At 39.0% G+C, this 27,328-nt stretch overlaps 1 protein-coding gene across 3 annotated transcripts in view; it reads left to right on the top strand.

Annotated features, from left to right (window-relative positions):
• Positions 1-27,328, top strand: part of LOC117431462 (bifunctional heparan sulfate N-deacetylase/N-sulfotransferase 1) — a 72,497-nt gene that overhangs the window by 30,079 nt on the left and 15,090 nt on the right. For 2 of the 3 annotated variants that reach the window (XM_034926823.2, XM_034052385.3), the window contains exons 2-6: positions 18,365-19,217; positions 21,206-21,688; positions 22,454-22,541; positions 23,041-23,195; positions 25,485-25,670. In XM_034926823.2, the coding sequence (XP_034782714.1) occupies positions 18,708-19,217; positions 21,206-21,688; positions 22,454-22,541; positions 23,041-23,195; positions 25,485-25,670 (1,422 nt within the window). In that variant the 5' untranslated portion in view covers positions 18,365-18,707. Of the gene's footprint in view, positions 1-16,110; positions 16,194-18,364; positions 19,218-21,205; positions 21,689-22,453; positions 22,542-23,040; positions 23,196-25,484; positions 25,671-27,328 lie in introns of those variants that run through there. The other variant, XM_058996086.1, reaches the window with a different exon arrangement.

The following is a 27,328-nucleotide window of genomic DNA, read 5'->3' as shown; positions in this document are numbered from 1 at the left end:
CAGACTGGACAATGTGCCTGTGCGTAAGCATCTTGAACGACAACACCCGTAGGTATTTGTTCAGTACTCGCAGATCTAAAATAGGGCGGAGCCCACCGCCCTTTTTTGGCACTAGGAAGTACTTGAAGTAGAACCCCTGGTCGGTCAGATCAGGGTCTACTAGTTGAATGGCACGCTTCTTGAGCAATGCCTGTATTTCCACATTCAGCGCTGAGGACTGAACCGAGTCCTTCACTGCAGTTACCACCACTCCCCTGAAGGGGGGGGGGGGGGTTTAACCGGAACTGAAGGGTGTACCCGGTGAGTATAGTTTTGCGCACCCAGATGTCGTCGGTGCATTGTTGCCAGAACAGAAGCTGTGGAACAGTGTAGGGGTGGGTTAACGGCTGCCTGGGTTTCTTAGGGCTGCTTAGGCTGCGCTCGCTCACGAGGGGCCTGGCCAGAGCCACGAGGACGCGGTCTGCCACCTCCTCTAGGGCGCCACCCTCCGCGCTGCGGTCTTGCAAACGCAGGTTGGCTGCGTGCTGATACACTCAAAGGGGCGGTTTTACGCATCGGTGGAAGCCAGACATCGTGTCTAGCACTCGCAAGCACTGACGAGCAGTAGCGAAGCGAGGAGCACCGATGTGCGTGTGTCGAACGCCGAAACGTCGAGCACCGAAGTGCGTGCGTCAAACGCCGAAGCGTCGAGCACTGAAGTGCGTGCGTCGAGCACCACCGCGTCAAGTGCCGAGGTGCGTGCGTCGAGTGCCGAGCACCGAAGTGCGGGCGTCAAACACCGAAGCGTCGGGCACCAAGCGTCGAGCACATGAAGTACGTGCGTCAAGCGTCGAGGTGCGTTCGTCGAGCGCCGAGCACCGAAGTGTGTGCGTCGAGCGTCGAGCAGAGAAGTGCGTGCGTCGAGCGTCGATGCGTCAAGCACCGACGCGTCGAGCGTCAATGCAACGTGTACCGAGCGTCGAGCGCCGAAGCGTTGAGCGTCGAGCACCGAGCCCCAAGTGCAGAAGCATTAAGCACCAAGCGCCGAAGCGCTGCACCAAGCGCAGAAACGCTGACACCAAAGTGCCGAAGCGCAGGTACCGAGCGTGGAACGCTAGCACAGACGCCTACGCGTCAGCTGACCCGCCGAGCGGAGACGCTAAGTGCTGGTACGGTGTCTGATGCTGTGCAATACTTGCCTGATGGTGCTGGGGATTTTGCACGTTGGTGGTTGTCTTCCTCTGTATAGTGAAAGGGAAATTTATTTATTTATTTATTTATTTATTTATTTTTGTTGGACGCTGCAACAATATACAGAATGATATAAGCAAGAGGGTGTAGTAAACAATTACCACGTGGTGGGTAGAACGCGCCGCGGTGGGGAAGGAAGACTGCAGAGCAGACTACACGCGCACACACGGTCTAGCCTAAGCGAGACCGAGGATGCAGATATGCGTTTTTTTTTTATAGTACAAACAGAAACGATCGTCACTAGTGACGATTCCACATTTTTTTTTGTCGTCACTTTCAAAAAACATTCGCAAATTACGAGAGTGACGAGCGACAGCGAAACCCCTGCCTTCAGGCCTGTTGTAAAGATTTGTCAATCTAATTGTACCATACAAAGTGCTAATTGGGTCCCAGGATTGAGGCAAAGTTGTTATGCATGCAGAGATTCAAATTGGGGATCTTTTCATGTGATGGTGTGGGGTCTATTATAATGACTTATTCCAAACACTAGAATATCTTAATAGCAGTATCCTGAAACTTAGAAACTTAGAAACTTGCTTTTAAAAAGCCCCATTGATTTTTACTTTCGGGTCGTGAGTTCTGATTTGTTAAGTTTTCAGGAGTTGCTGTATAGCCTGGTCTGTAACTGACGGTCCCATTCTACTCGTGGCATTCAAACGAATGAGTCATTTTCAATGGAAGCGGAGAAGAACAGTATAGTTTGGTGGCTCTCCTGTCGGTTCTATAAAGGATCCTGCATAAATCATGTAATAAGTACTGTAGCTGCAGCAAATGTCAGCCAGAATTGTGAACTGATAACCTTGAAATCAAAGTGTTGGTGTAGATGAATAATATACAGCAGACTGAAAGAGCTGAAGATGCACACATTCCGTTCTATGTAAACACCCTGTTTATACATGGCTCGAAATCTAACCTAAAAAAATACTAAAGATATTGTGAATCCAGTGGGTGGTTTAGAAGAGGGTCTTGCCTGTGTGTTGCTGTGCATGCTTTTTAGCATTTGACAGCCGTGAAACCATTATAAAATGTAAGCACCTCGGGCAATGTAATATAACTCTAAATTGGAAGTGTATGGTTTGTATGCTTGGCAGTCAGTCCCAGCATTATAAGTATACACATCTCACACCTTTTGTGTTTTAAGCATCTGCCCCCCTTTTTTTTTTTTTTTCTTTGGCCACAAAAATGCATTTATATCAGTACATTTGATATATTCAGTTTTACTCAGTCATAAAAAATGGTTCTGTGAAAAGATTTTTTTTTTTTTTAGTCAGAGGTGAGAATATTTAGCATGATCCTAAGAACCAGCATATATTTGCTGTAGGAAGGTGGCCATTTGACTTTAATTAAAAACCAAGAAACCCTGAGTTATCTGAACCATTCATATCGTCCATTGCCACTTACAGTACAAAGATATTCGCTGCAACATTAGCTATGTGAAACACCCAATTTATTCCAACGAAATGTGTGTCAGAGGAATACAGATAGTTAGATGTCAGTCTTTATTCTGATTTAACCCTGTTGTTCGTCTCCACAGCCGTATCCTCCAATTCCCTCGCAGTCTACAGCATTTCATTCACCATTCAGTTTCTTCCATGGCAATTTCAACTCCATTTTCAAAGGGGGCACTTGCAGCCGTTTCTATTGGAGGGGGGGGGGGGGGGGGGGACGACCATTTTTCAGAAATAAAAAGACGCAAATCTGGATTACTGGCAACTTTTTTCAGATTTATTACTGTAGCTTTAGAAAATAATAATAAAAAAAATGGTAAAATGTAAAATAATGCAATAATGACATTTAAAAGAGTGGAATTCTGTTTCCGCAGTATAGCTGACTGAATTACATTATTGTAATAGAGAGCTTCAAATGAGCTCTCTATATAACGGTACTGTCTGTTTTTCATTACGAGAGTTCAGTGCAAAACCCTGTCAATTACAGAATCCAAAAATACATTTTCCAGTAATCTTTCAGTTTCTGTTTTCTGTTTTGGATTGATGTGGTGATATACAGAAGTTACTAATTGCCTGCTGGATCACATTGCTGCATATGACAGATATCTGGGGCTCAGGGGGTTAAATCCCCTCCACACTGGGCTGATTAGATACTGTAAATCTGATTAGACTTGGAGCTGCTGATGTGTCACAGCTTGATCTGAAGCCTGTCTACCCGAGCAGAGGCCTTGGCTCTTGTTGAAATTCTACTCTTTCTGCAGTCATTCAGTAAAGGGGGTTGCTGCTCTGTTGCTCAGCTGTGCAGTGTATTATTTTAAAGAGGGGAGGGGTGTGAAGGGGGATTGCAGGTGTGCCCACTTGACAAACCCTGGGATTTATAATGACCTCTCATCAGTCGTACTAATATGTAATTCACACATTTCCAGACCCCAGATATTGCGTTTCCAGATGAGGTATGTGATGGAAACTCTGCTTACCCTGAATTAATACATAGTATAATCTTACCCAAGTCCCTCGACGCTGTCTGGACATATTGTTCCAGCTCGCTTCGTGTTTCTTGTGCCCAAAGGATAAATTCAATTCTATACACAGACAATACAATGCCTACACTGCATACTGAAGGACGAGGGAATGTGATATTTATCACCCTGTTCTCGCATTGGTTTGGGGCTCTTTTTCACAATGTGTGTTGGGAAAGATATGGATTGTGTACTGTATTGCTGAGCGTGTATAAATCTTTTGCAAGAGACATTCAGTACTGTATCTTGCGAGAGAGATGGCTTAGGGTGGTCTCCTTCATTGTTAAACTGCTTTTTGTATGTGAACAGGCTTTCTATTCCCCCTAAAACACCTATCGAGACTTTATATTAGACTACATATTGATAGGTGAAAACAAAACAAATGCAGAAGTTCAGAATGAAAGATATTTTAACCTAACGTATAAATATTTGAACATTAATTACATTGCATTTTTAAAGCGCATACAATTGTGTGTGTGTGGGGAGGGCAGTACTGTACAGTAGGTCTTCATTATGTGACTCTTCTACAGTAAATTAGTGGCACAATACTCAAGGGTCTTGTTTTTGTTTTTTTTTAAAACCGGTTTACAGCAGTGAAACTATTGGTAGTGTCCTTAGAACAAAAGAGGTGCAGGTTGTTTGTTTTGTGCTGTCCCTTGAAGTTTGTGCATACTGTTTCATTGGGTTTTGTGTTTATTTTACTTTGTTTCCTTGCTGAAGATCTATGAGCAAACTATATTGGTTGAAGAATTTTAACCAGTATTATTCACAGATTTGCCACACTTTTTAGATTTACAGACCTGGGGCATTTTCGTCTTGTTAAAGGTTGCTTGTAATCTGCACTGCTGAAGACGAGGTTGATTCTTGTGCTGTAACTCTCGGTGCTATACTGCAGGCACTTGGGGTCTGAGAGATGATTCCAGGTGGTCCCTGAAAAAATTACAAAATTAGGCTACTGTACTTCTACCTATCCCCACACTGTCAAACCACAGCAACACCAACGAATCAGCACGACAGCCCATACCTGGCTGCAACTTCTACAACTACGAATACTTAAGAAATATTTAGCATGAAATAGTTCCAATTACAGTTAGTTTTTTTTAAGCATAATAATAATATTATATAATAATTATAATGATATAATAGTAATAATTAGGAATTAGGATGGTAATTTTAAACATTTAAACGTATCCACTCTAAAGAAGTGTTTAAACGTTGAGTAATATGCTACCCGTATAACCGGTCACGTGACAAATTTCACCAAACGCATATTTTTAAATGTATTCGTTTTCGTAATTTCTCATCATATACAGCAGTCTATCGCATATCCAACTGCTGTGGTGTTCATACCGTAGTGGGCATGGTTCATACTGTAGTGGGCCCTGGATAAGGGCATCTGCTAAGAAATAAATAATAATAATAAAATTGCATCTCTAAACAAAGGAACGAGGAAAAGCCACGTTTGGAATTATTTTCAGGAACCGGACGAAAGAACCATGGTATGTAAATAATTGTGCCAAACAGAATTGCCGTACCACAAAAACACAAGTTCAATGCATCATCGTTTGAAATGAAAACATTGAGAATTACTGTGGATGGATTAAAAAGCAAACATCCATAATAAACAGAACACTCTAGATGGCGACTGAGAATACGTATAACACGATTTTAAAAGGAAGGTTTTTTTTCAATATTAATTCAGAGAACGCTTAAGTGGTAAATTATGTATAGACTTTAATTTACCAGTACACTTTTACAGAAATAATTTGTTTAACACTATATATATATATATATATATATATATATATATATATAATATATATATATACACATATATAATATATCCTTCATATCTATTTGTCAGCAGAAGGGGATATTTAAAAAAAGAAATAATAATAAATATATTGATTTCCTGTTTGTGGCACCGATCCCAGAACAGTAGAGTTAATATAACAATGTATTGAAATCTGTGCATTTGATAGATTCTGTAACATGTAAATTAATTATTATTATTGGTTTGGCTTTGTTCTTTTGAATATAATATGATATAAAATAAAAGTTTTAGTTTAGTTTCTCACTTTGTGCCCACGGGGCCAGCAAAGGTGCATGCCACTAGTGCAGTACAAATACAAAGAGAGACATTTACTAAGATAAAATAATAATACAAATGCGTTTACAAAGACCAAATTATGATCCAGTGGTTAAAGTCCAGGGCTTGTAACCAGAAGGTCACTGGTTCAAATCCCACCTCTGCCACTGACTGAGCAAGTCACTTAACCTCCTTGTGCTCCATCCTGTGGATGAGTTGTTAAATCAATGTCCTATTGTAAGTGACTCTGCATATAATGCACAGTTCACAGCCTACCTCTGTAAAGCGCTTTGTGATGGTGGTCCACTATGAAAGGCGCTATATAAAAATAAATATATTATTATTATATTATAAGATCGTTACCTTAATTAAAAATGTGGACAGATGAATCTACCGCTTAATGTACCACTTAATCAACTAATGCCCATAAATTAATTGATCAAAAATTTGAATCGAGTGATAGCCCTAATTTAATTATATGCTGTGTTGTGTACGTGTGTTTTTTTTTTTTTGTAGTTAAGTCTTTGCAATGTTAAAACATTATTTGTTTATTTAGGAGTTCTTAGCTTGGGAAAATACTAACCAGGACCGTCAATATACATCATTATGTAATATAAAGAGTGTGTGTGTGTGTGTGTGTGTGTATAGATATGGTTTAAACGCTGACACCTGCATAGCATTTAAACCTTCATAAAAATGTACCAAAAGCACATCCCTAACAATAATGATATCTAATCTGAAATACCAGTTCTTGTGTAGTTTGACATGTAAGTATTTATGTAATGGTTCCGTGCTGTTTGGGGGAACCAATGCTTCAGCACCGTTAGAATCGCAGTGCTGCTGTGCTGATTAAATTCAGACTTCATACACAAGTCTTAACTCTCTGTAGTGCAGACAGTTGATCCAGTCTATGCCACATGTTGTGGCTCTGCTGCTTTAGGTAAGGTTCAATGTATTGAAAGCTAAAGGAAGATGAAAGTGTGGGGGAGAGACTGAGATGTTGGTGTTGGATGTGGAAGTTTTGAAAAACAGAGATAAGAACCAAGGTTTCTAAATGAGTGGTTGGCTGGAGTATGAAAGTCTAGAGGCTTCTGTACTCTGTAATGGGACTCTTCGGGAGGCCTGGCTTTACACTTGACTTTGTGAAAGAGGAGCTATTGTAGATCCCGCTTATCAACCCAAGCAGCTACTAGAGATAGCACAGCTTCCTCTGAAGAAATCAAAGAAAATGAAAAGATAGTTCAGCCTCTGTCTAAACTGAACGGAATGCAAGAGATATCCGCTTCTGAAAGAATCCAAAAATGGTTTAATTGAGAGGGGGTGGGGTGGTAAAATTCAGGTCATTTTGTGGTTGGATTAATAAGCAGAAGCTATGGTTTAAAAAAAAAGTATTGACCTAGCTTATCTTGTAGCTTAGACTGTAATACAATTGGCAAGAACAATACAAATTCCTATTAATGGTCTAAAACCAAAAAATACCTGCATTACTTTGTTCCATGACAACATCCAGTCAACCCATTCTAGAGGAGTGGTAAATATGTGTTCTAACTGAAGGGTGGATCAATAAGTCATGTTGAATAAACCAGTGTGGCAGGAATCTAGCTCATGGTGAAAGTAAGGAGGAATGCTGAACCAAGAGAAATCAACGAGGAGGGGAATGGGAATCTTCTGAATGGAAAATGAAGTAACAACCACATACACATAAACATGCTTACTCTATTTATTCTAAATAACCAAGCAATCATTCTAGGTACAAAAACAAAAATATACTTCTGTAAAGCCGTAAATATTTGCTAGCCTTTTATTATGTGTGTTTCATATGGGGGGGAAAAAAACGCAAACATTTTTGGCACGAAATCAAATTCCACTAACAATACATACTTCGTATATTTTAAAAGGTCGCCAACATTTCTGGAGCGAAATAGGTTTTATGGGTGTGAGTCACCAAATATTGTTGTCAAATATTTAATATAATAGTTTTCAAACAAATGGGATTACCAAAAGTGGTTGAAAATATAAGAATAATGATCGAATGACAAATAAGTGCGTAATTGAATGGTAATCGATCAATTATATGGTAATTACAATTACACAGGTGTGCCAAAATTCAACGACAATTACAATTAGCCTGCATTGAAATTGCAATTCATTCGGAATTGCCCAGTTGCAATCGTAATTGAGCCCGAGTCTGCTGTAAATGTAGGAGGTAATTAAACAGAAAACTATGTCTTTATGCTGGTGCAAATCTTTTTATCATTTTATAGAAGGGAGTTGTTTTGCTTTGTTTTTAATCATTAAGACAATAACTACAAATGCATGGCCTCCAATTTGCTTTCCAACAGATTAGACTTTTTGGTGTCTGTCAAGTCTACTTGTGTTTTTTTTTTTGTTTTTTTTTTATATAAATCAGCTGTTCCTATTTTTTATCAGTGTTAATGTGTTCATTTCATCTGACCATTTGTTAGTTCCTTTTATAGGTATTAGTACACAATATGATAGAAAACAGGCATTGATTGGCCATTACATTGCACAGACAGACAAATGCATTTATATTCCAGATAATCAACAGATAAACTGTTGTCTTTTCCATTTGTGGTGGGGGTGATGACTTTACTTCCTTATTACCAGCGATCATAAGAGTAATAAAAAATATATATAAATAAAAAAAACACTCTTAAGTGGTGGGTAGGGTGATACTAAACCCCTGTCAATCTCATTTCTCACTGCTCATCTCTGTAATGGAATATGGGGCTTTTGGTGGCTTGAGAGCACACATTTCAGCATGCTTTCTCTAACACCACTGATTCAATCATACAGTAGATGTAAGGAGGTTTTATTGTGTTCCCTGGGGATTTTATTGTAGTATTGGTCCAGAGAGTGGAGGTGGTAGTTTTAGTTTTATTTGAAAGAACAATCATTAGAAGTTAGGGTTCAACAGGGTCAAGTAAAATACTGTTTTTAGAAAGGTACTCAAAAGCCATGCTTTTTGTTTTAGTATCTTAAAATGATACCAGTAGTCATATAATAATAAAAGTAAAACCCATGGTACATAAAGGGGCACTTGGAAATTGGTGGTCTCTTTGTTTTTTAACACAAGATTAAACCAGCTAGAGTAATGGCAAATGTGCACCATTCAGGTCTAGATTAAGGACCTTTCATTAAAGTTATGTGAACCGTGGAAAAGCCAGAAAATAGATAGATTATCATCATCTACTCTACAGTAGTTGCAAGGCTTGGGTATTACGGCTGTGAGGTTCGTAGATTTTGCTTGCATGCAGTAAGGTCCCTTTTAAAAGAAACCATGTCATTTGATATGACACATACACAGCGGTGAAGATTGTATAAAGATATGATTGTGGTGACCAAAAATAATGAAAAACACTGTGTGTTATACTGTGGGGGAGGGGGGGGGGGGGGGAGTGTGGCATTACAGTACTCTAAATTGCAGCTTGTAATGTACTGTACACTTTCACTCTACAAGGGTTAAAGTGTTGATTATAAGAGGCACCACGTGTAAAACTGCTAACCTCAGTTTTAACCAAATGTCATAGCTTTGAAATACTTTGAACACTATAGAGTCCCTGTAGGCCAAAAATAAAACTCTGACGTTACTAACAGTGGGCTCTAAGTAGGAAAAGAACCTGACCTTTTAAAACTGCAGTGGACTTCCTTAATCCCTCTAGTTTTACAGCGCGGCCCACAGTCTTTTTTTTTTTTTTTTTTTTTACTCTCAAAATAGAAACATTATTAGCCTGTAACACTGGCAGTAAAAGTACAGTAAAAAGCCCACACTCGCACAAATAAATCAGTTTTGTCTGAGTCATATTATGCCTAATCTAATGAGATCTAATAAAACTAAATGCTACAGTGCTGTATCTGTATAAATAATGGATATGCTTGTGTTCTTTATGCTCAAGGAGCAGCTGGTGGAATTTTGATGGGGATAATGTGTGAATCACAGATAGATATCTATCTCTCTCTCTAATATATATATATATATATATATATATATATATATATATATATATATATATATATATGGATATACAGTGCCTTGCAAAAGTATTCAGTCCCTTGACCAATTCTCTCATATTACTGAATTACAAATGGTACATTGAAATTTCGTTCTTTTTGATATTTTATTTTAAAACACTGAAACTCAAAATCAATTATTGTAAGGTGACATTGGTTTTATGTTGGGAAATATTTTTAAGAAAAATAAAAAAACTGAAATCTCTTGCTTGCATAAGTATTCAACCCCCACACATTAATATTTGGTAGAGCCACCTTTCGCTGCAATAACAGCTTTAAGTCTTTTGGGGTAAATGTACCAGCTTTGCACACAGTGTCGGAGTGATTTTGGCCCATTCTTCTTGGCAGATTTGCTCCAGGTTGTTCCGGTTGGTTGGATGACGCTTGTGGACCGCAATTTTCAAATAGTGCCACAGATTCTCAATGGGATTGAGATCAGGACTTTGGGCCACTGTAGGACATTCACCTTTTTGTTCTTGAGCCACTCCAATGTTGCTTTGGCCTTGTGCTTGGGATCATTGTCCTGCTGAAAGGTGAATTTCCTCCCAAGCTTCAGTTTTTTAGTGGACTGAAGCAGGTTCTCTTGCAGTGTTTCCCTGTATTTTGCTCCATTCATTCTTCCTTCAATTTTAACAAGATGCCCAGTCCCTGCTGATGAGAAGCATCCCCACAGCATGATGCTGCCACCACCATACTTCACTGTAGGGATGGTGTGTCTTGAGGCATGGGCAGTGTTAGGTTTGCGCCACACATAGCGCTTTGAGTTTTGGCCAAAAAGCTCTATCTTGGTCTCATCTGACTACAAAACCTTTTCCCACATTGCAGCTCGGTCACTCTCATGCTTTCTGGCAAACTCCAGACGTGCTTTCAGATGGTACTTTTTGAGTAACGGCTTCTTTCTTGCCACCCTCCCATACAGGCCAGTGTTATGCAGAGCTCTTGATATGGTTGACTGGTGCACCATTACTCCATTCCCAGCCACTGAACTCTGTAGCTCCTTCAAAGTGATTGTTGGCCTCTCTGTGGCTTCTCTCACAAGTCTCCTTCTTGTTTGAGCGCTGAGTTTTGAGGGACGGCCTTTTCTTGGCAGTGCCTGGGTGGTGTGATGCAGCTTCCGCTTCCTGATTTATTGATCCAACTGTGCTCACTGGGATATCGAAACACTTGGATATTATTTTGTACCCTTTCCCTAATCTATGCATTTGTATTACTTTATCTCTAACTTCTGTAGAATGCTCTTTGGTCTTCATTTTCCTTCAGATTCACAGCCTGACCAATGATCCTTCAACAGTGGGGTTTTTATCCAGAAAATGTGACAGCAACTTTAATGGTTCACAGGTGGAGGCCAATGATAAGGTAATTGTGTCCTTGTTAGGGCAATTTCTTTCATCGGTGTAAACTGGGAGCTTCCACAGCACAGGGGTTGAATACTTATGCAAGCAAGATATTTCAATTTTTTTATTTTTCTTAAAAATATTTCCCAACATAAAACCAATGTCACCTTACAATAATTGATTTTGAGTTTCAGCGTTTTAAAATAAAATATCAAACAGAATGAAATTTCAATGTACCATTTGTAATTCAGTAATATGAGAGAATTGATCAGGGGTCTGAATACTTTTGCAAGGCACTGTATATACATGTATGAAGGCTAGATTTGCATCCTGAGCCATTTGAAAAAAGGCATAATACTGCAGTAGTGACGTCAAAATGGCATATTTGTCTAGAAGATTATACTTGACCCATATTTGACTCGACAACAGCCACAATTCGTGGTTTTTAGGCACTTTTAACAAATCTGTCTCTGTGAAGATTTACAATAATCCTCCACCAACGGCAGCACCAACCAAGCGAACGAGACAAATAATCTTCGTCTCTGACAGCGACTAAAATATAAAATAAAAAGCATACCCCATTGAAACACCTTTTCCATAAAAATACGTTATTTTTTGCAGTTCATTATCTACCCAGTTTAATTCACCGTTCCTGAAATATCAAAAAGAAAATTATATTTATGATTCTTTAATATTGACTTAATTTACGTTATTATTCATTAAATTCACTTGCAATTTGAACCTTAACGCCCATTTATTTATTTATTTTAATCACAGATAATATCCATGTATTATAAAAAATAATAGATGTGCTTCAGTGAGTTAAAGGAAAATAATACCATCTCTGGTTTCTGTGACAGTTTATAAACTACAGTACTCGACCTAACGGTCTCGTAGTTTATGACGTCACATAAACCCTAGATGGAATTATTTTCCTGTAACTCACTGAAGCCCATCCATCCATTCATCCATCCATCCCTGATGTAACTATCAACACTGTTATCTGCTCTTGAACTGCCCCGATATCAAATCGTACTGAAGTCATTGTATTTTGTATCTTGCTTTTAATTGTACTGTAATTCTTGATATGTATTTTTTGTATACAACTGTAAGTCGCCCTGGGTAAGGGCGCCTGCTAAGAAATAAATAATATAATATATAATATACTGTATGTATTTGCCCTGGCTCTGACCCAACATGTCTTATGATTTGACTTGATAGAAGTCATCAGCATGTTCAGGGGATGCTGCATTTCTAGAATACCATTCCCTTCAAGCTGTGTGAACCTAACCATTTTAATGATGGCCTTTGAGGGCGCTGTATGGATCAGCCTGTGCCTACACAATGGGGAAATTCCATTCTGTACAGTAACTGCCTGTAAGAAAACAAATTGAACTAAAAAAAAAAAAAAAGTTCAACAAATAATGTGCAAAGAATTAAAAAATAACCCATGCCCCAATTGTAAAAGTGCAGCTTTAGAGTATAGCAGTCATCTGCTAAGAACGAGACTGGAGTGTTGAGCTGTTTTCTGTCTTTCGTTAATAAAGAGAATTAGAAAATGAAAGCCAAGAGTTTGTAGCTGTGCCAGTTTTTAAAATGCTTAAAAAACCAAATAGAGCTTCCCAGCAGTGATCTCATATAGAATTGGAATATAAACATTCAGGCGTTTTCAAATTAATGAATACATACGTTGCAGCCAAACAAAAAAACGAGTACTGCCTTCTGGAAGATATTAGAGCTTTGTACTTTCAGTAAAAAGAAGAGGAGAAAAGATTGCTTTTCTGGAACCTGCTGCTTTGGGCACCCTGCTGTTTTATAATCCAGATTGACTGTAACCCATAGAGCAAATTACTTCAAATCTTTGCTAAGCAATCCGAGGAAACCTTTATAGCTGATTAGCGATTCACAGTCCGTTGAGGAGCAGTTGGCTGTGGTAGTGCTTCATTTGCATCCTATTTGGAGTGCCAGTCTCTCTTCGGCTTCTTAATTTGCATCCTATAAAATATGAAGTGTTTTTTTTTTCTTTCTTTTAAACAAAGTACTGAAACAGTGAGAGATCACTGTATATTGTTTTATTTTTAATTTAGTAATGCGAGTCTGATTTGCTGTGAAGTTTGCATAATAATAAATGACAAGTAAATAATATCAGCAATATTAACAAATGTAATCATTTTAGTGAGCGTTTTTGTAGTGTCAAGTCGTAAGTTATTACATCTACTACACTGCTGTAATAGTACACACTTTACTACTGTATTTTCACAAGTATTTCACAACTTTCACTGTTATTAATTAGCATTATTTTTCAATGCCGTTACCATATTGTACTCTAGACTGTTATCCCTGTGACATTGCAGTGACCAAACTGTAAACAAAACGTGGCATCTCAGTTGCGTAACGGCTGCTACTGTAAACCTTGTTAATATTTACCTAGTTATAGGCCTACAACGTGTTTTGTATTTTGCCATCCAAACAGTCTGTCACAACAGGCCAATACAGTCAGAGTGTTTTAAATAGTACTATTGTTAGCCTTGGCCCTTGGTACTGCCCCAGCCCATTATCATTTTGTGTTTAGCTCTGAGGAGCCTGGGGGTACAAGCCCCCAGGAGGCACTGCCAGTCTCTTATCTCAAACACACCAGACACTTACCCACTGTTCCCAACCCCTCCCCTGCAATAGACAGACAGTTGCCTCCTCAGCTGAAACATCGATAATCCACTTACACATAGCATGGGGCAAGGAGGCCATGCAGGTTCTCCATGTGGGGCAGATTAGTGCTTTTAAAGAAGGTGGATTAGATGTTAGACAATGGCCGGTGTGAATGCTTGCCTCTCATTGGCTTGTAACCATCCCCATACTGCACAGTATTAGGCCTAAATCCCTGCCTGGCTAGCCATATAGCAGGCAGGGGCATGTCTGTGTGTCGGCTGCACCGCTGTTTACCAGCGATTTTTATACAGTATAAACCTTGCTTACTGTATGAAGACTGCTTTTCTTGTGTATCTGAAACATGTTGGGGAATAAAATCGAACCATTTTTATTTGAAACTGCTAATTCTGCAAATACCCCCGAATTAAAACACAAGTATTTGATGGAATGGTAAAAGAATAGTGTTTCGTTCAATGGTGCTCTGAACTTGAATATAAAATGAGTTCATTTCTGTAGCCAGTAGTCCTGAAAATAACAAGCATTAAATTATTTATCTATTGAATGCCAAGATGTGCCTTTAAAACAGATGCTAATGTAGTCAGACCAGGTCATGAGTTTAATGAGCAGCCCGTTTTAAAAGCTTGTCTTTGACTATTTGTGCATTTGCACTGGTCCAGATAAACAGGATTATGGATTTAGGATTACGGTTCCATGACCTTCCCAGATTGTAAGAGTTGCAAAGCAATCCGTTTGGAGTTTACATGTAATTCTGTTTGTCATTCTCTTCTTTAACTGAGCTCAGAGTTCAGTAGTATTTAATGGACTGTGCATGTGTTTAAGTTTACAGTACGTAGGTGTACCTGCTGTATGTATGTTTTTCTCGTTTTCCAGTGTGCATACAAACAGAGACGTGATTTGATATGGTTAGTGATTTTCTATTGACTTGATTAAGATCAACATCCTAAAATGTATGTATTCCCTTTTAATATGAAAATCAGTACTGAAAGTAAAAAAAAAAAAAAAAAAAAAAAAGTTTGTTTAATTTTTTTTCCCCCGATTTAATTCAACCCATCTAAAACTCAAGTGTGGTCTTGCATCTGAGCAAGTAGTGTTGTCATGGTGTTGGCATGGAAAGAATTGCTACTGTGGCGTTGCCATGGAGAATGTGTTGTTGCTATGGTATTGCCTTGGATATGGAGAGACATCATTTATTACTGTCGGCGTGTTGGCAGGAGGGGAAATTGCAGCTTGATACGAATTTTACTGTTTCCAAGTTTATTTATAGAAGAAAAGAATGTATCCCCTTTGCAAAAAAATGCTACTGAACAATTAATCTTCCCAGGATGCAACCCTGTATGTAGTTATTTAGCTTGCCTTTACTGTAAACTCTATTTGTTCAGCATGGCTGGGTTTTACAGAGCACCATTATTAAATGTGCAGTAGTTGATTTCAGAACTGTCAGATTTGTATCGGGGCTGCAGAAGACGGTCTTTATTAAGCAGAGCAGTAAGAATGGTTTCTTCCAACATATTGTAAACCGTTTGGGATGCAGAATTCATAGTTTTAGTGTTATGGGTAATATCTACAGTAAAGGTGCTCTTCATATTACAGTAACCTGTGACTCAATGCAGCTTCTGAAATACGTTAATATGGGACCAAAGACTTTGAGTCATTGATTTGAGTTTGGTAATGCTGCATCAAGTGGAATGACTCATGAAACAAAACAAAATAGATCACCTGTACCGTTCCAATAAACAGACGTACATCCTAAAACACGTGTATTCAGTATGTACAAGTGCCTGTGGCCAAACCACTCTAATGACATTCCGCCTGTTAAGGCAAAGCATCATTTAAATTGTTTGAGTCAGGGCATGAGCTGCATACAGTACAAACTTGATTTAAGATGGGATTTCTCTCAAATAGGGGTGTGACGGAGTAAAGTGATCCTGTACTGCAATCAGAGGGCTGTGAATCAACCACGAAGTTCCCAACAAGGATCACCGGAAGTGGGACTGACGTTGGGGCGGAAGTGCAGTTACAGCAGTCGCCATCTTTGTTGGGGGCAGCAACCCCGGAACATGCTGGAACATTCTCAAATCAGCAGATGATTGAGTGCTGTTGATTGGAGGGGGGGGCGTTTCCTTGTGTATATAGGGCCCAGATTGTAACAGCTTGGGGTTGGTTTGTGGAAGGAGACAAGCATGCTGTTTGCATGGGTGCTTGTTAAAAGAAGACGCTAACACTCTGTATGGATTTTTTATCAAGTAGATCGAGAGAGAGAGAGAGAGAGAGAGAGAGAGAGAGAGAGAGAAACCAGCAGGACGCTGACTCTTCCCACGGAGTGAAGCCCTCCAGGAAGCTTTAAAAACTTTAAAACAGTCTTCTTTTGTTTATTGTAAGTCCTTTGTTAGTGGTTCTCTTACGTTTAAGTTAACCAAACTGAATACCATTGTTGGTAGGAGGGGAGGGTTTTCTTTGAGTCATTTTATTGATTTATGTAAAGAAAATATGATCTTTAAAGGAACTTTGATTTATCAAAGTAAAAGGAATTTTTAAAGAAACATGTGAACAGAAAGCCTGTGGAATTATGAAGATTTGATTTGTGATTGTGAAAGATAATAAACAGAAAATAAGAGAACTTTCCAGAAACTCAATACTGCCTCAAGTGGTTTGATTCGGTAGTGCACCCCACACTCCCACTGTGACAAGGGGGTTTTATTTTCTATCCTTATCTAACATAACCTGAAGATGTTCAGTAATGCACTGTAGGCTGCTGTACTTCACAAAGAGCATTGTCATGAAAACCAAAGGGCTATTAAAGTAATGATTACAGAGTGACAACGTCTTTCTTATTTTTGGCGGGCGCTTCTTACAAAAGGGCCAAGAAGGCAGGGATGTTCGTTGCGGCCAAGATTCTATATTTTATCCTTACAGCTCCTGTAGAGTTTCCTCTGGCTTTGTTTCACTTGATCTCTTTTTCTGCTTTCACTTTACCCCATCAATTCCTTGGGGGATATTAAATACCTCTTATTGGCTGTAACAAACTCCACAGACAAGAATTCAGGAGGATACCGTTTCATTTATTTTACTCTTCTGTTGAAGTAATTAAATTATATTTCAAAAAAATGTCTTCTCAACATCTAACTTTAACATTGTACAATCTAACAAACCCAGATCCAGTTGCTGTTTTGTACAAATACAACCTACAGTTGCTGTTTTGTACATATTGTGATAGTCCTTAATGAAGTCCCACACAATAAGGTTGGTTTTGCATAATTTAGTTCTCACGGTAAGTGGTAACGCAACACTAAAGTCGTGGTGCAATATAAGTGTGTCGAGGCCTTGAGTACAGTACACTGTTCTTAAAGGTCTGGAATCTGGAGGAGATTTGGTATTACTTGGGCTAAGACAATGAGTTTGGAATTGTTCTCATTATCAAGGAGCTAATAAAAAGTATGTTTGTCCTGGTAGGTAGTACTGTAGGTGATTAGTTGGGTTTGAATAGCTAAACGCAGACGTGTATTTCAGACTGTTTCAAGGATGTAATTGTATACAAAAATATCTGAAGGAAATACAAATATCTGTATAGAGCATTTAGTGGGGCACCGTGAACACCTCAGTCCTAAGCTGAAGTTCACCCCAGCCTGCCATCCAGTCTTGGCCCATCCACAAAGAAGACATTGTCAGAGTGTAATGTTTTTATGTGGTGCATTTGTGATGTGGACTGAAGGTCAAAGCTGACCGTACTCCATCTAACTTGTGATTTTAAGCTGTGTTTGATCCCAGACTTTTTCATGTGAAAACCTAGTACATCACATTATGTGCTATGCAACCTAACTGAAAACGAAGCAACGCCGATGTGTGTGCTGAAAATTCTTTCCATTCCCCCCACTCTTCTGCATTTGATGAACAAATCTTCTGCTAAAATTTCCTTAAAGGGCACATAAGGACCTTTTTATTTTATTGTTACATGTTCCCATGTGTTGCTATGACTGTTTACGTAAGGTGTGTGTATTTTATTTAATTATTTATTTATTTATTTGCATTTTGACCACTTTTTTTAACTTTTAAATTGCATTCCCTGCCTCAGATGGCTTTCCATGGACAGCTCAGAACTACATTTCACATCATCCTCCTGCTCACATATGTAACTGAGATGGATTTACCAGTGAGCAGGAGGATGATGGGAAATGTAGTTCTGAGAGGTCCATGCGGGTACATGGGAAGCCATCTTGAGGCAGGGAATGCAATTTAAAAGTTTAAAAAAGTAGTCCAAATGTAACAAAACAAAAAAAATAATTAAAACAATACACACACCTTATGTAAACAGTTGTAGCAACACATGGGAACATGTAACACAATAAAATAAAAAGGTGCTTACGTGCCCTTTTGTCTTTCTGCAAATGCAGTACTGTACATCTTATTAATAACCCTTGACTTTCTTTCATAACCAAAGCTGTAGGTAGAGCAAGGAGAGTAAAAAAAATAAATTTAAAAAAATGTAAATTTAAAATGAAACAATCTGCCAAAAGATCTCATCAATATTTATTTCTTCTTTTGTTTTAGATCACCGAGAAGTTTGTAGGGAAATGCCTAGGCAATGATCTGCAGTGATAGCACCAAGTTTGTGTCTCCTCCTGAAGTCTGCACCTTGCTTCAGCAGCCACAAGCAGATAACCACCCAACAAACTCTTCTACAAAATCTGCAAGGAAATCCAGAACTTAGGGGGGGAAATACAAAACGAAAACCGCTCAAGCGGATGATTGGGTGCTCCGACGCAAAACCCACAACTTGTCTGCAATGGTGACATGAAAAGGCCCGGTGTGCTGAATTTCCGAATTTTTAACAGTTGTTTTTATTGAGTTTTTATTTTTTAAAAGACGAGGCTTTCTCGAAGGAAAAAAAAAAATGCATTTGTGCGGGAGAGCGCGGCGGGCTTTTCGACAGCCCACACTGCAGATGAGCCTGCTGCTGCTCTTCGCCTTCTGCATGGTTAGCGTCTTCATCTCCGCCTACTTCCTGTGCGGCGTGAAGCGGGAGTTGGAGCCAGCCGGAGACGTGCCGGCCCCGGACTGCGATGACCCCAAGGTGACCCCATCACGCTTGCTCCCCCTCAAGACCCTCAAGCAAGTGGACTCCTCTCGGACAGATCCTGTGGTGTTGGTGTTTGTGGAGAGCCTGTACTCCCAGCTGGGCCAGGAGATTGTGGCTATCCTCGAGTCCAGCAGGTTTAAATACCAGACAGAGATTGCGCCTGGAAAGGGCGACATGCCTACCCTCACAGACACAGACAGAGGCAGATTTGCCCTCATCATATACGAAAACATCCTCAAGTACGTGAACCTGGACGCCTGGAACAGAGAACTACTGGACAAGTACTGTGTGGAGTATGGTGTTGGAATCATTGGCTTCTTTAAGGTATGGTGTAGCATTGTGTACTACACAAGTGTTCAGGGATCTACAGGTAGCACTGAATAGCATGTCTGTATTCAATTCTGTTGAGTGAATCTTGAGTTCATTGAAATCCAGCGATGGAATGGCAGGGTTGAAATGCAAATGACACAGTGTTGCTTAGTAGATGCAGAGCTTGATCTCTGAATTCACTTATTTACTTTTAGGTTAGAACTGTAGGTGACTAGGTGCTGAAATTACAATTAAATGAGTAATTCACATAATAACTAGTGAGGCTGGTGAAAATGCCGTGCTTTTTATTCAATGTTTTCGAATGCCTGAGAACCACTGTGTTTTTAACATTTTAAACGCAGCCGTTTCCCTTCTTTCCCACACTTTCTGTGCTGCTTGTAAGCCCCCTCTTTCTGCCCCCCTTCACTTTTCATTTTGAAGTGGATCTTGAATAATGGAGTTGAAACTACAAGACTAAAGTCAAGTAGATACTCATTGGGATTATGTGGAAGGCATTTGTTGAAATGATTAACATTATGTGCTGCAAGAATAATGGGTAGGTTGGCTCCCTTTTTGTCTACACACATTTAAAAATAGAAAATTGATACTTCAAATGATATCATCTCCTTGTGTATTTTTAAAAGAGATGAAAAAAATACGGATTCTTGAAACTCGACATCAGAATACAGTAATTTGGGAAAAGTTCAAATACCTTATTCAGTTTGTTGAAGGTTGCTCAGTAAAGAATAGTTTGCTAGAAATGCAATTACATTTCATTCCACAAAAAAAGTGTTTGCATAGCTGTTTGTGTCTTTACTGTATATACCACTACCATGTGATTCCACTCCCAAATGGTTATCCACTAGAGGTGAAATAGTTTCCTATTGGAATACACAGGGGCCAACATTTTTGTGTATTCGAATACCTGAAATAAAGAATAAAAGGCACATACGTATGTGTACTACAGCAGACAGCATAAAAAGCGTGAGCCGCTAAAGTACACGCTTCAGAGGAGCCGGCCGGGTTCAAGAAGTGTACAAACAATGGCCAATGCAAGATTTATTTGTTCAAGTTACTTTGCTTATTCAATAATCTGTAAATAATTCAAAACAAGGAGCATACCTGGTTGTACTTTTAATGGTCAGTGCAAATGTTGACGTTACTCCATCCATTCACAGAAAGTCAATGTTTTACATTTGTACTGCAGTCCACAGGTTTAAAAACAAACAAACAACTACTTCCACGCTGTTTTCCCAGTCATTGCGGTGGTCTGTTTAACATTTAGGCTAGTCTTCATATTCAACATGAAGCTAAATTAGCGTTCTAATTTCAATATTACTAAAGTTAGGCTTCCTTTTTAGCACTTGCTATATCCATTTGTTTACAAATTTAAAGCTAGCTGGTGCGGTGCTTCCGGAAGCTGTTTCACTACTGCCTATTTTGCTGTTACAAGCATTGCATGATTAATTAGGGTCCTTACGTTTAATGTGCCAATCTCATTCACATGAACGCGCAGGGTTCAACACTGATTCTGAACACTTGTCAAGCTTCGGCATTTAAAAAAGACACTTCTACTAGTAGCTAATAGAAGTCTTTATTCGACTACACTGACCTATCCCTACTGTCCACACAGCTGCAGGGTGGAGCTGAAGTGTGTTTCCTTCTTTCCCCCAGTTAAAATAGTTTATTTATTTATTTATTTATTTATTTAAGTACATATAGTTTTAGGTTAAGCTTTGTGATTTGCCCATCTGGTAGAAATCTGGCTGCTGGACAGATGATCTGCTATAATAAATAAATAAATAATAATAAAAAAATAAGTACTGTGTGTTTTCCAGCACTGTTTTTTGTATTTGAATATGCAAATTAATTTGGTCCTCCTTGTGCACTTTCCGTTTTCATTAGTCCTTGAGAGAGAGAGAGAGAGAAACTGTTCAAGAACGAATGCATGTAAAAGTTTAATTCTAGACTGTTGCACGATTTTTATTATTTTTTAATTTAAGGCAAACGAGAACAGTTTGCTGAGTGCCCAGCTGAAAGGTTTCCCACTGTTTCTGCACTCAAACCTGGGGCTGAAGGACTGCAGCGTGAACCCCAAGTCCCCGCTGCTGTACATCACCAAGGCCAACGAGGTGGAGCGGGGGATCCTTCCGGGTGACGACTGGACCGTCTTTCAGTCCAACCACTCCACCTACGAGCCAGTACTGTTGGCCAAAACCAAGTCTGCGGAGAGCATCCCTCAGCTGGGTGTGAGCGCGGCGCTGCACACCTCCGTGGTGCAGGACCTGGGCCTCCACGACGGCATCCAGCGCGTCCTCTTCGGGAACAACCTCAACTTCTGGCTGCACAAGCTGGTCTTCGTGGATGCCGTGTCCTTCCTGACGGGCAAGAGGCTGTCTCTGTCCCTCGACCGCTACATCCTCGTCGACGTCGATGACATCTTCGTAGGCAAGGAGGGCACGCGCATGAAGGTCGAAGACGTCAAGGTCATGGGCTTTTCAGTTCAGTGCTAAATTGTCTGCTCTTCGTAAAATTAAGTTCATGTTATTGAAAGACTGATTTTTAGTAACTGTGGGCCTTATTCTCAAAACTTGATGAGTTATTTAATAAATACATTGAATAAAAAACAGTTTGATATTCATGAAAAGGTTGTAGGCTGCTGTTGGCATCTTTTGCTACCTTCAACTCTTTCAACACTGCATACCTCTAAAGAGGACTAGACAAAATAACTCTAGGCTGCTTGAGTAAAGTACTGCAAGATTAGTATTAATCAGGTTTTGTGAAAACTGACATGAAAGTATTTGATGAGTTATCGTAGGGTTGACTTTTTACAAAGCTTCTACTTGGTGTTGAAAGAGTTTGAATTAAAGCTTTGTGAATGCGGCCCTGCATATGATTTTTAACATGAAAGAAAAACTGCAAAACGCATGCAAGTGGGCTACCTCCAGAACTTCATACTTTCGTATGATTTCAAAATGTTCTGTGTCACTTACGGTTTTAATAATTTTTTTTATTATTATTATTATTATTTTTTAATTTAAATGTGCAGCTGACTTAACAATGAAAACAAAATACTGCAGACTGTACAGATGTTTTAAACAAAATTCCGGCCCTTTAATGTGGTTAAACGAGTATAAATGTTGAAATGCCATGTCTTGCTGGAGTAGCGCTGACACCTTGAGCAGTGAATCTGCAGCAGCAGTGTCTCGAGTGATTAACACCTGGTGTGCATGTCTCTTTGGGGTGTCTAGGCTCTGCTGGAGACTCAGAATGATCTTCGAGCCCATGTTCCAAATTTCACTTTCAATCTGGGATTCTCAGGGAAATTCTTTCACACAGGTAATTTTAAATTAAAATAAAACAAATTACCTAAGGGATAATGTGTAATGAAGTCTATGCAAACTGTATTTAATAATCTAAATTCACAACACTGTGTGTATCACAATATGTAGGTCAAGATAAGATATGATGTATAATAAGATACAGAGATCGTTAGAAGTACATACAGCTGAGAATTATTCCAGTCAATCTTGCCTGTCATTTCGTTCCTGTGTAGAAGGTAAACACATTATGGAAATCTCATATTTGATTTTTTGCAAAAACTCCAATGAACTATATTTGAACAATATGTAGTATTTGCTGATCGCTCCTTCCTGATATTGCTGTGTCCCCCGTGCCATAAGAAGTATCATGATTTATCAGTACACAATGCATCGTTACACCCTTATTGATTAATGAACGAAGCAGAATTGATGGAAGGATTAGAAGTGATTGGATTGTGCCAAGTGGAATGGGAGAAGCTGGGATGAGCAGTTTTTGTTCTCTGATGTATTTAAAGGTACAGATGAGGAGGATCAGGGGGATGACCTGTTGCTGTCATACGTGGAGGAGTTCTGGTGGTTCCCTCACATGTGGAGCCATATGCAGCCACATCTATTCCACAACCAAACTGTACTGGCAGAACAGATGATGCTCAACAGAAAATTTGCAACTGTAAGTAAGGGTTATAGTATATAGTAGTAACCTTGTGCTAAGCTGTTAAACGCTTCAATTTTTAGTTAGTTTTCTGTACCTTTAACCACCTTAATTATAACCTTCTGTATGCAGCAGTACTATGAATATATATACCTGTATATATATATATATATATATATATATATATATATATATATATATATATATATATATATATATATATATATATATATATATATATATATATAATATATATATACAGACGTGCTCAAATTTGTTGGTACCCTTACAGCTCATTGAAATAATGCTTCATTCCTCCTGAAAAGTGATGAAATTAAAAGCTATTTTATCATGTATACTTGCATGCCTTTGGTATGTCATAGAATAAAGCAAAGAAGCTGTGAAAAGAGATGAATTATTGCTTATTCTACAAAGATATTCTAAAATGGCCTGGACACATTTGTTGGTACCCCTTAGAAAAGATAATAAATAATTGGATTATAGTGATATTTCAAACTAATTAGTTTCTTTAATTAGTATCACACATGTCTCCAATCTTGTAATCAGTCATTCAGCCTATTTAAATGGAGAAAAGTAGTCACTGTGCTGTTTGGTATCATTGTGTGCACCACACTGAACATGGACCAGAGAAAGCAAAGGAGAGAGTTGTCTGAGGAGATCAGAAAGAAAATAATAGACAAGCATGGTAAAGGCAAAGGCTACAAGACCATCTCCAAGCAGCTTGATGTTTACTGTGACAACAGTTGCAAATATTATTAAGAAGTTTAAGGTCCATGGAACTGTAGCCAACCTCCCTGGGCGTGGCCGCAAGAGGAAAATCGACCCTAGACTGAACAGAAGGATAGCGCGAATGGTAGAAAAAGAACCAAGGATAACTGCCAAAGAGATACAAGCTGAACTCCAAGGTGAAGGTACGTCAGTTTCTGATCGCACCATCCGTCGCTTTTTGAGCGAAAGTGGGCTCCATGGAAGAAGACCCAGGAGGACTCCACTTTTGAAAGAAAAACATAAAAAAGCCAGACTGGAATTTGCTAAAATGCATATTAACAAGCCACAATCCTTCTGGGAGAATGTCCTTTGGACAGATGAGTCAAAAGTGGAGCTTTTTGGCAAGTCACATCAGCTCTATTTTCACAGACGAAAAAATGAAGCTTTCAAAGAAAAGAACACCATACCTACAGTGAAACATGGAGGAGGCTCGGTTATGTTTTGGGGCTGCTTTGCTGCGTCTGGCACAGGGTGCCTTTAATCTGTGCAGGGCACAATGAAATCTCAAGACTATCAAGGCATTCTGGAGTGAAACGTACTGCCCAGTGTCAGAAAGCTCTGTCTCAGTCGCAGGTCATGGGTCCTCCAACAGGATAATGACCCAAAACACACAGCTAAAAGCACCCAAGAATGGATAAGAACAAAACATTGGACTATTCTGAAGTGGCCTTCTATGAGTCCTGATCTGAATCCTATCGAACATCTATGGAAAGAGCTGAAACTTGCAGTCTGGAGAAGGCACCCATCAAACGTGAGACAGCTGGAGCAGTTTGCTCAGGAAGAGTGGGCCAAACTACCTGTTAACAGGTGCAGAAGTCTCATTGAGAGCTACAGAAAACGTTTGATTGCAGTGATTGCCTCTAAAGGTTGTGCAACAGAATATTAGGTTAGGGGTCCCATCATTTTTGTCCATGCCATTTTCATTTGTTTTATTATTTACAATATTATGTTGAATAAAAAATCAAAAGCAAAGTCTGATTTCTATTAAATATGGAATAAACAATGGTGGATGCCAATTACTTTTGTCAGTTTCAAGTTATTTCAGAGAAAATTGTGCATTCTTCGTTTTTTGTGGAGGGGTACCAACAAATTTGAGCACGTCTGTATATATATATATATATATATATATATATATATATATATATATATATATATATGTGTGTGTGTGTGTGTATATATATATATATATATATATATATATATATATATATATATATAAATATATATATATATATATATATATATATATATATATATATATTACACACTATATATACTATATATATAATACGTGCAAATAGTGGCAGTATTCAGATCCTTTGGTGTTAAGATCAATTGAACAGACCCCCTATGTCTTCTGAATCAATTATATTTTATCGTACGTGCAGTTTGCTTGGCGGGGATATGGGTGTTGCTTTCAGACCTATGCAGTACCATGTAATTTGTAAGACATAATGATATCCTGCTTTTAAGAAAAGTAGAGTATCTGTTGTGACGCTACATTGTGTTTTTTTTTAGGAACATGGCATTCCTACCAACATGGGCTATGCAGTTGCCCCCCACCACTCTGGAGTGTACCCTGTGCATGTTCAGCTGTACGAAGCCTGGAAGAATGTGTGGGGCATCAAGGTGACCAGCACAGAGGAGTACCCTCATCTGAAGCCTGCCCGCTATCGAAGGGGCTTCATACACTCCGGGATCAGTGTAAGGGTGCACCGCTCTCTGTATTTCTCCTCTTTTTTCACATTATGCATGCCGAGTCTCAGCTGGTTTAAGCAGCTGGCAGCTTTCATCAGCTTTCCTGCAGGAGCAATGTGGACTGGTAACTCTAGTCCCAATGTTGGATTAACCTACGTACAGCACCACCTGCCCACCCCAAATTACTGTGTGGGGAAATGTGATATCCACATGGAGTTCGCCAACCCTTGTATCGTAATTTGTGAAGTTGTGTTTTTTTTTTTTAATAATATAATTGTTTTAATTTTTTTTCATGAATTTGATCTCCACAAGTGTACTAACCAAGCAAACTGTTTTGAGAAAAAAAAAAATCAGCAATCATAGAATTTGGCACCCGAACCTTGTTGCTGAAGTAACACCCATTTAGCCTTGATCCTGTTTTATTTCAGTTGACTAATATTACCAAGGCTACACAGCAGAGATTGACCTAGTTTTTATAAGAAGCCTCAGTATTATCTAGTTTAACAGGTGGGAATCCCTCACATGATCTCTTGAAATATGGTCTAACAACCCAAAGTCCCTAACCAGTATGATCAACTGATTTGCAATAATGTAACAGATAATGTTACCTTCATGGGAATATGCCATGGCCCAACTGAAAATATTGGATTTATTTCACAAGCCATGACTTCACGCATGGTGCAGTGTGTGTGTGCGTGCGTTTCAGTAGTGGTCAGACGGAGGGAGACCCTGAGACTGAGTTAAAGACAGATCTGAAGACACGGGTGTTACCTTACAAAAAAAAACTGTCTACTTAAGTTTTCTTCTCCACGCTTATTCTATTGCGACCTTTCCAACATCCTCGTATTTCTGACATCCCTGATCTCGTAAAATAATTGATTTCTGACGTCCACAATAAAAAAAAATGCCACGGTTCATCTAGTGAAATGTGTACTCGGTAGCATTGTATCATAAGGTATTCACTGTGTCACAACCCTCCCTGGATTGCAGGCAGCTGCTACATTGACCATTTTCACATTAAGTTACATTGAGATCTGTTAGCGCCTTGGTAGTTGTTCATATTGCTGTAACATTGTTGCTTTCATTGAATTATATGACTATAATGTTGATAGCTTAATGTGTGAGGTGCTGCTAAAACATGTAAAATAGCCTATTGTTTCCCAAGGACCTTTATGGAAAAGAAGCATAGAATGTCATAGTTGCTTTTCCTGAAAATGGTAAATGAAAACCACATATCCTATGTAAACTCTTACTTGGTGATCTACATTAACCTGCTCTAATTTGTGTCTCCAGCATTTATGGAATTAATACTGCATCCGTTGCTCAAGGCAACTATGTTGGCATACAAATGTAATGAGTCAAGTCATTGGGACCATGCACCTGTATGACCTTGAGGTAAAAAAAGTCAACGGACATTCCAGCTGGTGCTTCATTTAGTGCAGTGCCTCAAAGGTTACTGTCGCTTTTTGAAGGTCAGTAGTTACAATGAATCACTTCCAGATCTATGCAATTAGACAAAAAATAAACGTTTTCATGTGCAACACATTGTGCTGCAGGGCGGATCTTTTTTATTCTGTGCTTGGTACAAGGAACAGGGTCTAGTTACATATGACACATGTTGTTATAGCGTTCCTCCAAGCAAACATTTTTTTTGGAGACTGTCT

This window comes from Acipenser ruthenus, chromosome 22 (genome assembly GCF_902713425.1).
Source record: "Acipenser ruthenus chromosome 22, fAciRut3.2 maternal haplotype, whole genome shotgun sequence".
Classification (NCBI taxonomy): Eukaryota; Metazoa; Chordata; class Actinopteri; order Acipenseriformes; family Acipenseridae; genus Acipenser; species Acipenser ruthenus.
Note: the sequence above shows the minus strand (reverse complement) of the source record. Positions and strands in the feature narration are given on the sequence as shown.